The sequence below is a fragment of the Somniosus microcephalus genome, chromosome 33, assembly GCF_052327205.1.
Source record: "Somniosus microcephalus isolate GS21.2 chromosome 33, FLI_Smic_1.0, whole genome shotgun sequence".
NCBI classification, from domain to species: domain Eukaryota; kingdom Metazoa; phylum Chordata; class Chondrichthyes; order Squaliformes; family Somniosidae; genus Somniosus; species Somniosus microcephalus.
In genome coordinates this window covers 10,841,726-10,855,806 of record NC_141019.1, presented here as the reverse complement: position 1 = coordinate 10,855,806, position 14,081 = coordinate 10,841,726, and the positions used below count along the sequence as shown (strand labels likewise).

The following is a 14,081-nucleotide window of genomic DNA, read 5'->3' as shown; positions in this document are numbered from 1 at the left end:
ATCCCAAACGAATCCCACTGTCCCGCTCTCTGCCCATAGCCCTGTATCAATCTCGAACTAATCCCACTGCTCCGCTCTCTCCGCATAGCCCTGTATCAATCCCAAACTAATCCCACTGCCCCGCTCTCTCCCCATAGCCCTGTTTCATTCCCAAACTAATCCCACTGCCCCGCTCTCTCCGCATATCCCTGTATCAATCTTAAACTAATCCCACTGCCCCGCTCTCTCCGCATAGCCCTGTATCAATCTCAAACTAATCCCACTGCCCCACTCTCTCCGCATAGCCCTGTATCAATCTCAAACTAATCCCACTGCCCCGCTCTCTCCGCATAGCCTGTATCAATCCACAAACTAATCCCACTGCCCCGCTCTCTCCCCATAGCCCTGTATCAATCCCAAACTAATCCCACTGCCCCGCTCTCTCCCCATAGCCGTATCAATCCCAAACTCATCCCACTGCCCCGCTCTCTCCCCATAGCCCTGTCTCAATCCCCAAACTAATCCCACTGCCCCGCTCTCTCCCCATAGCCCTGTATCAATCCCCAAACTAATCCCGCTGCCCCGCTCTCTCCCCATAGCCCCGTATCAATCCACAAACTAATCCCACTGGCCCGCTCTCTCCCCATAGCCCCGTATCAATCCCCAAACTAATCCCACTGCCCCGCTCTCTCCCCATAGCCCTGTATCAATCCCGAAACTAATCCCACTGCCCCGCTCTCCCCATAGCCCTGTATCAACCCCCAAACTAATCCCGCTGCCCCGCTCTCTCCCCATAGCCCCATATCAATCCCCAAACTAATCCCACTGCCCCGCTCTCTCCCCATAGCCCCGTATCAATCCCAAAACTAATCCCACTGCCCCGCTCTCTCCCCATTGCCCTTTATCAATCCCCAAACTAATCCCACTGCCCCGCTCTCTGCCCAAACTAATCCCACTGCCCCGCTCTCTCCCCATAGCCCTGTATCAATCCCCAAATCCCACTGGCCTGCTCTCTCCCCATAGCCCTGTATCAATCCCAAACTACTCCCACTGCCCCGCTCTCTGCCCATAGCCCTGTATCAATCTCAAACTAATCCCACTGCCCCGCTCTCTCCGCATAGCCCTGTATCAATCTCCAACTAATCCCACTGCCCCGCTCTCTCCCCAAAGCCGTATCAAACCCAAACTAATCCTACTGCCCCTCTCTCTCCCCATAGCCCTGTATCAAACCCAAACTAATCCCACTGCCCCGCTCTCTCCCCATAGCCCTGTATCAAAACCAAACTAATCCCACTGCCCTGCTCTCTCTGCATAGCCCTGCATCAATCTCAAACTAATCCCACTGCCCCGCTCTCTCCGCATAGCCTGTATTAATCCACAAACTAATCTCACTGCCCCGCTCTCCCCATAGCCCTGTATCAATCCCAAACTAATCCCAGTGCCCCGCTCTCTCCCCATAGCCGTATCAAACCTAAACTAATCCCACTGCCCCGCTCTCTCCCCATAGCCCTGTATCAATCCCAAACTAATCCCACTGCCCCGCTCTCTCCCCATAGCCGTATCAAACCTAAACTAATCCCACTGCCCCGCTCTCTCACCATCGCCCTGTATCAAACCCAAACTAATCCCACTGCCCCGCTCTCTCCCCATAGCCGTATCAATCCCCAAACTAATCCTACTGCCCCGCTCTCTCCCCATAGCCCTTTATCAAACCCAAAATAATCCCACTGCCCCGCTCTCTCCCCATAGCCCTGTATCAAAACCAAACTAATCCCACTGCCCCGCTCTCTCCGCATAGCCCTGTATCAATCTGAAACTAATCCCACTGCCCCGCTCTCTCCGCATAGCCCTGTATCAATCCCAAACTAATCCCACTGCCCCGCTCTCTCCCCATAGCCCTGTATCAATCTCAAACTAATCACACTGCCCCGCTCTCTTCCCATAGCCCTGTCTCAATCCCAAACTAATCCCACAGCCCCGCTCTCTCCCCATAGCCCTGTATCAATCCCAAACTAATCCCTCTGCCCCGCTCTCTCCCCATAGCCCTGTATTATTCCCAAACTAATCCCACAGCCCCACACTCTCCCCATAGCCCTGTATCAATCCAAAACTAATCCCACTGCCCCGCTCTCTCTCCCCATAGCCCTGTATCAATCCCAAACTAATCCCACTGCCCCGCCCTCTCCCCATAGCCCTGTATCAATCCCAAACTAATCCCACTGCCCCGCTCTCTCCCCATAGCCGTATCAAACCCAAACTAATCCCACTGCCCCGCTCTCTCCCCATAGCCGTATCAAACCCAAACTAATCCCACTGCCCCGCTCTCTCCCCATAGCCGTATCAAACCCAAACTAATCCCACTGCCCCGCTCTCTCCCCATAGCCGTATCAAACCCAAACTAATCCCACTGCCCCGCTCTCTCCGCATAGCCCTGTATCAATCCCAAACTAATCCCACTGCCCCGCTCTCTTCCCATTGCCCTGTATCAATCCCAAACTAATCCCACAGCCCCGCTCTCTCCCCATAGCCCTGTATCAATCCCAAACTAATCCCTCTGCCCCGCTCTCTCCCCATAGCCCTGTATTAATCCCAAACTAATCCCACAGCCCCGCTCTCTCCCCATAGTCCTGTATCAAATCCAAACTCATCCCACTGCCCCGCTCTCTCCGCATAGCCCTGTATCAAACCCAAACTAATCCCGCTGATTTAGTAGCAGCGAAGTGAATGCCACAGCCTCACAACTCTGTGTAAAGAAACTTCTGTCCTCTTGTTCTAAATCTCTTACATTTACTCTTGCGTCTATGGCCCCTTGTTCTGGACTCTGCTTTGGCACAGTGCGTCCGCTCGCTGTTGAAAGCTGGCAACGCGGTGGCTTGCAGTGCAGCTAGGACCAAACTAAAAAAGGGTATCAGGACTGCCAAAAGGAAACAGACACTGCGGATAGAGGATCATTTCCACAACAACTCGGACCCCCGGCGCATGTGGCAAGGCATCCAGTCCATCACTGACTACAAGAGCAAAAACACCAGCCCCCCGGTTAGCGATGCCTCCCTTCCGGAGGAGCTTAACAACTTCTACGCTCGCTTCGACAGGGACAACAGGGAGCTGGCTACCAAAGCCTTGCCAGCCCCGGAAGACCAGGTGCTCACTCTGTCGACCTCCGACGTAAGGGGTGTTCTACGCGGAGTGAACACACGAAAGGCTGCTGGACCGGATAGCATCCCTGGACGGGTACTCAAGGAATGTGCTGATCAGCTGGCTGATTTCTTCACCGCCATCTTCAATCTGTCATTGGCCCAGGCAGTCGTCCCTACATGCTTCAAGACCGCTACCATTATTCCTGTGCCAAAACAAATGACTATCGACCTGTCGCACTCTCACCCATCATAATGAAGTGTTTCGAGAGACTGGTCCTGGCTCACATCAAAGCCAGTGTTCCCGCCTCTCTTGACCAACACCAGTCTGCCTATCGTGCAAACAGATCAACGGAGGATGCAATCACAACTGCTCTACACTCGGCCCTGAACCAATTAGATGGTAAAGAGACCTACATCAGAATGCTGTTCATAGACTGCAGCTCAGCATTCAACACTGTCGTCCCCAACAAGATGGCCTCCAAACTCTTGGCCTGAACACTTCCCTCTGCAACTGGACCCTGGACTTCCTAACAAACAGACCCCAGTCTGTCAAATTAGGTAACCACACCTCCCCCCCCCCGACCCTGAACACGGGGGCCCCACAAGGTTGTGTGCTGAGCCCCCTCCTCTACTCCCTCTTCACCCACGACTGTGTGGCTGTTCATGGTTCCAACACCATCAAGTTTGCGGATGATACCACGGTAGTAGGCCAGATCACCAACAACGATGAGTCAGCCTACAGGGAGGAGGTCCAGCATCTCGTGAAGTGGTGCGCCGATAACAACCTGGCCCTTAACATCAAGAAAACCAAAGAAATCATTGTGGACTTCAGGAAGTCTAAAGGCGGAAGTCACACCCCCATCCACATCCATGGAGCTGTGGTGGAAAGGGTGGACAGCTTGAAGTTCCTCGGAGTCCACATCACGGAAGACCTCCTGGTCCCTCAACACCTCCTCTCTGGTGAAGAAGGCCCAGCAGCGCCTATATTTCCTAAGGAGGCTGAAGGGATGTAACCTGTCACCCCTGATCCTCTCTAACTTTTACCGCTGCACATTAGAGAGCCTCCTGACGAACTGTATCACAGTATGGTATGGCAGCTGTAGCTACTATGACCGGAAAGCCCTGCAGCGGGTAGTCAAAACTGCCCAATGCATTACCGGCACCCGGCTACCGACCACAGAGCACATATACCAGAAACGCTGTTTACGGAGGTCACGGTCCATCATCAAAGACCCTACCCACCCCAGCCACAGTCTGTTTGCCCTCCTGCCATCTGGGAGACGCTACAGATGCATTCGCACCCGTACGACCAGATTTAGGAACAGCTTCTTTCCCAGGGCTGTCATCCTACTGAACTCCACAAATAAGCTCTAAAGCCTGCACATCTGCCAATGCACTTTATTATGGTTATGTTTATGTTAATATATTACAAGCCAAATGAATGTTGAATGTTTAAATGTCTTAATCTAAATGTACACTCTCGGGAGCCGCAAGCCTACATTTCGATGTACTGCACTTGTGCACTAACAATGACAATAAAAGTTGATTTGATTTGGGTCGTGCTCTTGCTTCTGATTCAGAAGGTTGTGGGTTCAAGACCCACTGCAGAGACTTGAGCACAAAATCTAGGCTGACACTCCAGTGTAATACTGAGGGAGTACTACACTGTCGGAGGTGCCGTCTTTTGGATGAGACGTTAAACTATGGCCCTGTCTGCCCCCTCAGGCACTATTCAAAGAAGAGCAAGGAATTTCTCCCTGGTGTACTGGCCAATATTTATCCCTCAACCAAGAGAACTAAAACAGATTGGCCTAGAAATTTGGTGGAGCCCCAAACGGGGCGCCAAGCTCGTCTGGGCGCCGGAATTACCGCTGCGAACGGAGCAGTTGCGCCTGCCGGAAATTCAGTTTGAGCGCCCCAAGAGGGACGCGGGGCGCCCCGCGTCCCTCTTGGGGCGCTGAAACTGAATATTGCAGCGCAATGTGCGGTGCGCTGCGGTACTGCAGGCCTTCCTCCCCTTCTTAAGGGGGAGGGGCCTGCACCAGCGCGATGACCGATCGCGAGTGCCGGCAAAAGAGCCCGGCACCGAGGAGAAGTGCCGGGCTCTCGGGACACAGCCGGCACTACCCAGGGCGGGGGATCAGGAGGCCGGGGACGGAGGTGCTGGCAGGCGGCCACTGAAAAAATGGCTGCCCCGCACCTCCACCTTACTTTGCACCACTACCGCCACAGGTAGGCCCCGTGAACCGGGCGCGATTTGCGATCGGCGTTACAGAGGCGGGCGCGACCAAATATCGCGATCGGGGCGCTGCGCACACCGATGACGTCATCGGTGGCGGCGCAGTGCTACAGGCTAAAGCCGCCATTAGCGCCCCGCTAAATATCGCGGGAGGCGCGGCCAGTGGCGTTAAAGCCACTGAGTGCCCTCTTTAGGCGCTAACTGGTGGCGCAGCCCACCGAATTTCTAGGCTATTATCTGGTCATTATCACATTGCTGTTTGTGGCAGCCTGCTGCCTTTCCTACATTACAACAGTGACTACACTTCAAAAAGTACTTCCTTGGCTGTAAAGTGCTTTAGGACGTCCTGAGGTCAAGAATTGCACTGTATAAATGCAAGTCTTTTCTTTTAGACCCCTCAACTGGTGGACAGAATCTGCTTCTATCTACCCTATTCCATTCCTTCATAATTTTAAACACTTCTGTCATTGTGTTGTTCTAACGAAATAAGACCTAATTTTTCTCATGTCACCATTGATCTCCAGTAAATCAAGATTTTATGAATTCTGACTATGCTTGTAGTTTTGTAGAAATCTGCTAATTAGAATATCACGTGATGATATTGATTTGAAGGTTTCAAGCAGTTTCAGTTTTGACACTTACGGATTTAAATGCCAAAGATTTTGACCCAGTGAAGCGATTTTCCATAAGCTAGTGGTCCGGACAGATCGTGAAATACTTTCTACAAAAAGTTTGCGCTGAAGTGAAGACAGCAACTTTCGTCAATTAAACAGACACCTATTAACTAAATCAGAAGTGGTGATTGTTGAGGATAAAGATTGCATACCTTCTATTAAACTTTTTGCCAACTTTCTCCTGAATTTGTTGATATAATCAACTTCTCCACTGCCTCTCATGACATAGGAACTTCGGTATATTGCCCTTTGATTATTATGCTTCCTCTTATTGTTTGTTTATAAAGATATTGGTCACTCTTGTGTGTAACTGCGTGCTAATAGCCACCATTTTGAAGAGAATTTGGTAGTGAACAAGTTTACTTTTAATCCAGGAAGCAGATTTCTGCAACAGGTCAGAATGTAGAAAAGGTAGAGCTTCTGAACTGTAGAAGGCAACAGTCCACTTATGGGAACCATTGCTAGACCAGAGTGAGAAGTTGGAACTAAAATCCTTCAAATCATAATCCACAAGTGAATCCACCTTTACCCCAAGCTCAGCAAACCTTCCGAGCTGCAGGAAGGTCTGGATGGAAGCTACAGTAAAGACCAACATGCCATTTGCCTTCCTTATTGCTTGCTGTACCTGCATGCTAGCTTTCTGTGTTTCTTGCACGAGGACACCCAAATCTCTCTGAACACCAACATTTGAAGAACATAAGAAATAAGAGCAGGAGTCGGCCATACGGCCCCTCGAGCCTGCTCCGCCATTCAATAAGATCATGGCTGATCATCGACCTCAACTCCACTTTCCCGCCCGATCTCCATATCCCTCGATTTCCCATGAGTCCAAAAATCTATCGATCTCAGCCTTGAATCTACTCAAAGACTCAGCATTCACAGCCCTCTGGGGCAGAGAATTCCAAAGATTCACAACCCTCTCAGTGAAGAAATTCCTCCTCATCTCAGTCTTAAATGGCCGACCCCTTATCCTGAGACTATGACCCCTGGTTCTAGACACTCCAGCCAGGGGGAAACAACCTCTCAGCATCTACCCTGTCAATCCCCCTCAGAATCTTGTATGTTTCAATGAGATCACCTCTCATTCTTCTAAACTCCAGAGAGTATCGGCCCATTCTGCACAATCTCTCCTCATAGGACAGCCCTCTCATCCCAGGAATCAATCTCGTGAACCTTCGTTGCACCGCCTCCAAGGCAAGTATATCCTTCCTTAGATAAGGAGACCAAAACTGTGCACAGTACTCCAGGTGTGATCTCACCAAGGTCTGTACAATTGTAGCAAGTCTTCCTTACTCTTATACTCCAACCCCCTTGCAATAAAGGCCAACAGGCCATTTGCCTTCCTTATTGCTTGCTGTACCTGCATGCTAGCTTTCTGTGTTTCTTGCACGAGGACTCCCAAATCTCTCTCAACACCAACATTGGAAAGTTTCTCACCATTTAAAAAAGATTCTGTTTTTCTATTCTTCCTACCAAAGTGAATAACCTCACATTTCCCTACATTATACTCCATCTGCCACCTTACTGCCCACTCACTTAGTCTATCTATATCCCTTTTCAGATGCTTTGTGTTCTCCTCACATCCCCACCTAGCTTTGTATCGTCAGCAAACTTGGATACATTACACTCGGTCCCTTCGTAAAACCATATTGACTCTGCCTAATCATGTTATGATTTTCTAAGTGACTAGATAACACTTCCTTAATAAAAGGTTAAATTTAACATTCCTTGGAACCTGGAGATGGAGCATAAAATAAATACAGTACTGCTCTGATATTTAATAAGTACAGTTTATTCCTTAGCAGTTTTCCATGATAGTGAAAGCTATACAGACTACAGAGTTACAGACTAAATACATTTTGACAAAACACTACAATTGAAATTTGTCAATTTGTAAAAAGAACAGTCCATTTTTAAGGGCTTGACGAGAATATGTTTTACACTTAGATACTCTGTGTTAACATCTGACTGTCATAACACATTAAAATGATTCAACTTTCTTGGGCAATATGAGACAGAAGGTAAGTTTGAAAGGTGACACCTCACTACCCATTACATCAGTGAAAGGAAGACTTCAAATTATTGTAACAGATACACACCTGCCAACATATGATACAGTCTTCAGTTCATATACTTTAATAGCTTGAATAAAACCCAAAATGGATTCCTTCACGCCCCATTGAAATGAATTCCAGGAAAGGTTTTGAAAATGTTCAGATAATACTGCAATTTTCAGAATGTATAATGAATGATTTGAATGGAGACGGAAGCTTCCAATAAGGTGATCAACAAATGGGAGTCAGTCTGGGTGACTCCAGCGGCAGTTACAGTCCGTCTGATCAATCACAAAACACTGGTTTGTTTCAAAAATCAGCTTCAAACCCTATTAAAAAAATATTTCTAATTTTTAGTGTGCTGAGAACAGGGAATGTACAGCACAGATAATATGCAGCCAGCATAGAACACACATGGGCAATTCCAACATAAAAATAGTAAAATATTAATATAGAAATGAGCAAATATACAATAAAAAAATGCTATGTTTTAAACAAAAAGTGTACATAGGTCAGACCCCCAGTCATGCGATTCCCACCTAACATCGCTGCTAGTAACACCTGTGGTATTTGGAGATATCAGGGCCAATTTTAACTCAGTTCACCCAGCGAGATTGGGAGGCCGGGCACTTACCGTGCCGTTCTTGCTCCAATCCTGCCCGTCGTCATTTTGCCCGGGGCCTTTATGAGGATGGCCCAGGTGCTTGGCTGAATCAGTAGGAAGCCTCATTCAATGGTGCAGATCAGGTCCTACACCAGCTGTAAACACCGATTGCAATTTCCAGGTACAAATGGGCAGCTCTGCCCACCCTCTGCCCATTTGTGCTCAAGATATGGCCCAGAATTCTTTTTTGGCAGAGTTTCTGTGGGGCCAGGGGTTCTCCTGTTTGACGCCCGCAGTTCGCTGGTGGGATGGAAACAAGGCCCCATCTTCCCGCCAGCAAGAATGGGTTCTCCACCGGCAGTTAAAATTGGCCTTATGGGGTCACTTGTCCTTATAGAACACCATTTATACACTCATTTAGTAAACAATGAAGCCATTCAGTTTAGGCACTACAGGATTTCACTCTCCAACCAAAGAGGTGTAATTTTATCATCGAATGATAGCAACTCAGAAGCCTGTTTTATACTCGTCCCATTTCCATTGATGGAAAAAAAACTAGGCTCGTCAATTCACAATCAACCATTTTTCACCTGGTGAAAAAAACTAAAATGACCCCCAGCTGAAGGAAGTATATTAAATGCTCCAACTGCTCTGCTCTTTTACAGGGCTGGACGGACAGGACAGGACAGGACAGGACTGAACCACACATGCCCACAATTACCACTGCCATCCCATGGACTGCAGAGTGGTGGCACAACACCTACCTTCTGAATGAGGATGGGCAATCCCACCATACACGGCTGGCACACTGGCATCTATGATGCTTGGAGAGCTACCCACATGATTCAGTCAACTAGAACCCTGCTTATTAAAATGGTGGGAGGAACAGGTTAATAAGAAACACACTGGATTATTTCTTAAATTTGTCATTGAAGGACAGATTACCACCAGGAGATGTTACTGGGGAAACGGCTCCATGCTTGGGAGAAGAGGACCTCACTTCATGTGAATAGCACTAGTCATGTTAAGTGTAACTAAGCTTGTTTAACATTACAAGCTTCTAGAACTGAAAAATAAAGTGTAAACAAAAGAATAAGACTACCCTGACGGGATAGAGACGAGACTGTCTGAAATGTGCTTCATTACCTGTTAAGTTAATCTCAGTCCGGATGCTGAATCTAACAGATTTCTACCCCCTTCAGCTACAGAAAAAAGAGCTCACCATTGGCACAGTCTGGGGGAGGTCTAACTTTCTTCAATTTTGAAATTCCTGGATTTTTTTTTGGAAAGTATTTTTCAATGTTTGCAGGAACTATTCAGAGAGAAGAATAAGACAACCTGGATTTCAGTGGGCTGGGAGAACACAGTGACATTGCACACAGCTTGAAACAAAGACAATTCTTTACTTCTTCATTCTGCGAGAAGTGAAGTCACCGAAGATGGTTCTAGTCGACTCCTAAAATAGGCATCCTCCTCTCTGTAAACCTGCTCATATTCCCAGCATTCCTTGGCCATACTTAAATGGGTAACAAACATTGTGGTATCATCCAAACACTTCCCTCTTTTTTTTCAAATTTAGGTTTAGGATTAAGAACAGACTGGAAGCACAGGAGAGCTGAGGGATTTCACTGAACAAACTATTGGCACCACTTTGGAAATGACTGCATTAGTATTACCGTGACTATCCAACAGAACAGCTAAAACTTCCCCAATAAAATGCTACAGGGAGGGGGAGGGGGCTGAAATCTGTCAAAAACAGAAAGATCAGACACATTTACTGATTTTGACAGTGTAGTGAGGAGCTTATTTCTCAGGTAAGGTTCTTCACGAGTACTGGAAGAACTTAGTTCAATATCCCATCCAGCACCAGAGCGATTATTGGGCACTGTAGGTCAGGTGCTTCTAATTCCAGCTTACAGTACATGAACAGCCGTTCTCCACTATGCTAACTGTTCTAACAATGGCATCAACATTAGGAAAGACTGGGCAGGATTGATATGATACAGTAACTGTAGCAGTTCAATGGTAAAATATTGGGAATTCAATCATTTTCAAGCACAAGTAACGGCCCATTCCAGAGAATGCAAACAGAAAGCTGCGGCTACACAACCGCAAACAATGTTCTAACCTATACAGATATGTATTCCTAAACTGTTTTTGCGCACGCATGCATGTCTGCGTGCATGTGTCTGTCCCTGCGTGTGCGTCTGTGTGCATGTATGTGGGGGGGGGGAAAAGAGAAGAGACTGGATGCATTTGTACGAGTTAAAACCAGTAACAATCGTGTCATGCTGTGCCAATAATCCTCAGTGGGGTGTACAAAACAATCCCATAACAAGGTCAAACTCTCAATTTTTGTTTCACAAACAAAACCACAATAAAAAAAAAAATCTTTAAACTTCCTTCTTTTCTGGATGAAAAAGTCCCATAAAATGACAAATCGGGCAATCTGCCCACTATCATGGAGTGGAGCAATCGGGCATTTGGATCGAGCAAAGATTTTGCTATTATGGGGATAGGGGGGGGAACGATGTGACCAACTGCTTCTCGAGGCCAAAACTATCGGCATTTTGAGAAAATATTACTACAAAAAAGGACCCAAATACTTAAACGGGTAGTGCTTTATGCCACTCTTTAAAGGGGAGTGCAAAACCCCAAACTTTTGCTTAAATCGTTAAATTTTACTTGCAATACAAAAGCTGGATTAGAATCGTGTATGATCTTTTATTCACGGCTCTCTTCTGAACAAATTCATTGGTGACTGTACTTTCTTGACAGAACACTGTGTAGTCTAAGATGCCCCGAGACCCCCTCTACACATAGCAATCGATGAAATGGTGTCTGGAACAGAAAACCATACAGGGCCCATCAACCAATATCAGCAGAGTTGGCCTCGTTCTTCCTTTGGAAATAGCAAGTCCCTCCACAGTTACTAACACAAATTCAACCAGCCACAGAACAACCAACCTTTATTAACCTACACAATACTCAGGACACAAATAACCACTGCGACATAAGGAGGTTTGGTGCATCCTCCCCTGTTTGAAATCACACTGCTTTCAGGAAGATCGGCTATGAAAGCTGCTCGGATAGAAAAATGTTTCATAACCTGAAATAGGAGGGGAGATTTCCCTGGTTCTGTGCTCTGACCCACCTGACTGTTCAGTGCTCGGTGCGCTCAGGTGATGGACTGTCCAGGTGAAGACCCAGGAAGATCTCCCCCACAGTCTGCGTTTGTTGCAATTCTGGGTTTGGGTGAAGTCCCAACAATACAAACAGCCAACATTGGGGTCTCTTCACCCTCATGAGGAACAAAAACTAAAAAACAAATGACCAGACACCACTGAGAAACAATCCTGCCGTCTGCCAGAGGATCGCACTGGCACGGATAACAGTCTAGAACTCTTTGCTACTGAAATGATTTTATCTAAAATGAAACACTGATATGTTCAGCCAATCAATATCAAAGGAAGCTAAGCTCTTCCCCCCCACCCCCCACCCACCCCCCCCCCCCCCCCCCCAAGTCATAAAAGGCTTGGAAGCAGGACTGGAATGAGATGCTTAAGCCTGAAAACTCTCTTCTTACAGGGGTCGGACACTGAAACTTCAGATTTAAAGTTCCTGTCCTGTCCCTACTTGCACATCTTTCTGTCCTGAGCCACTTCTCACTGGCCAGTCTTCCTTCCGCTTTGCCCCAGCCCTAATCTCACATTCCACCACAATGACTTTGGAACTTGCTGACTGCCATTTTGAATCAAAATGGAAGACAAAGTATTGAAATATGGTGCCCCACATGGACATAACTTGGTATTTCGAACTAGTGACTTAGCCATAGGCCACCCTGACAATATTACCATGCTTCTAAAATGGACCAGGACCAAAGGCAGAAATACTTAGTATGTAAACTGCTGATTGTAAAGCAAGAACAAAATAAAAAGTTCCACAGCCAGATATTGTCTTCTCAACATCAAATTCCCCCCAAATTGGCACATTAAGATATTTCACAATCGACACAATATGGAAAATAGCAACAGTCAACAATGCATTGAACAAAGAATAGGGGGATGCGCACCTAAATTAATGATGACAGTTTGGTATATTTGTAATAGAACTTAGTTTCAAAAGATGTCAGATGCTATTCAAACTAAGAGTGTGGATGGTGTGTATGCATTAGCAATATAGCAGAATATTATACAATGAGTTTTACATTGGTCTGTGTAGCATTGTCACTTTCCAGTGTACACATCACCTCTTACAATACTGACATCACCTCCATTAATGATCAGATTTGCTGTTTCTTTTAACCACATTAAACTTGCGAAAGAGAACATCTCAGCATATCCACCCAAACTGCTCTTCACACTGGTACAACTTGGGAACATCGTATTTATTCCAGATAGAATGCTGTGTCTTGCTCCAGATCTTTCACCTCACTGTGATGGGGGGACAGCTGCTGCCGGGGTTGCCATCACCTCTGTCTGCATTGCAGCTCCTTGCTCTAGAAAATAAATCAACATCTTTTTAAAGAGGAACACGGACAGAGCATTCAAGGCCAGTTATAGTTCCTCAAGTGGATAGTTAGAACCAAATGGAGGATGCAAGGAATGGGTGTCACAGCAACACTTCAGATGAAAGAGTTGAAGGTCTTCTTCTCTGACTGTTGTGTTGTAAATAAAATGAGTGTGTTACAAAACATCCCATTTCCCAGGGGATGTGAAATCCACAGCAGAAAATCATTGCTCACATTCAGCAACAGCAAGTCCTGCTGCTGCTCTAAAGCTGGGGTGACCATGGCCCGTGATCTAGAAACACACTGCCTGGTGTTAATGAGTCCTGGACACCTCCAGCAATCCAAAGGCTTCACATGGGTTCAACGTAGCTTAGACTGTCTGGGTTGCACTTCACATTGATACATCAGCTGCCTATTGCAGGCTATTCATGTTAAGACAAACACATGAATGGGTGTTTGGAAATGAAAAGCAGTACAACAATTAGAATCCACAACAGGTTAATAATTACCTTTGTAAATAAGTAACGACACCCCTGCCCAGTTCACATTAGAAAAGTCCTTAACCCTTTTTTTGTTGCTAAATTACCCTTCAGCCCGATTCTCAAACTGCACCATCGCCTCCCCTTCAAAAACCTTCTCAACCAATCACAACATTTTGTCAGCAAAGCTTTCAATCACCCTTCCCAATCTCTCCCCTGGGGCTTGCAATCGGGTTCCTTAACTGCTTTTATCGACTTTTCACTTCTGCTCCAAAGCACAGTCAGAGCTTTTAAAGCGATAAATTAATGCAAGTTGCTGCTTTGTGAGCAGACCAGGGGTTGACAAATTCACTGATGTTCTCTGTGGGATTGTGCCTGGCCTCTGGGAAGTTCCTCTACACTGAC

The 14,081-nt window shown here is 46.9% G+C and overlaps 1 protein-coding gene across 1 annotated transcript in view; it reads right to left on the bottom strand.

Annotated features, from left to right (window-relative positions):
- Positions 1–12,200: 12,200 nt before the first annotated feature.
- LOC147096964 (SWI/SNF complex subunit SMARCC2-like) overlaps positions 12,201–14,081 on the bottom strand; it is a gene marked incomplete at its 5' end in the record, with an annotated part of 99,595 nt that continues 97,714 nt past the window's right edge. The window contains one exon of the mRNA XM_085972520.1: positions 12,201–13,185. Within this exon, the coding sequence (XP_085828646.1) occupies positions 13,118–13,185 (68 nt within the window). The remainder of the gene's footprint in view (positions 13,186–14,081) is intronic.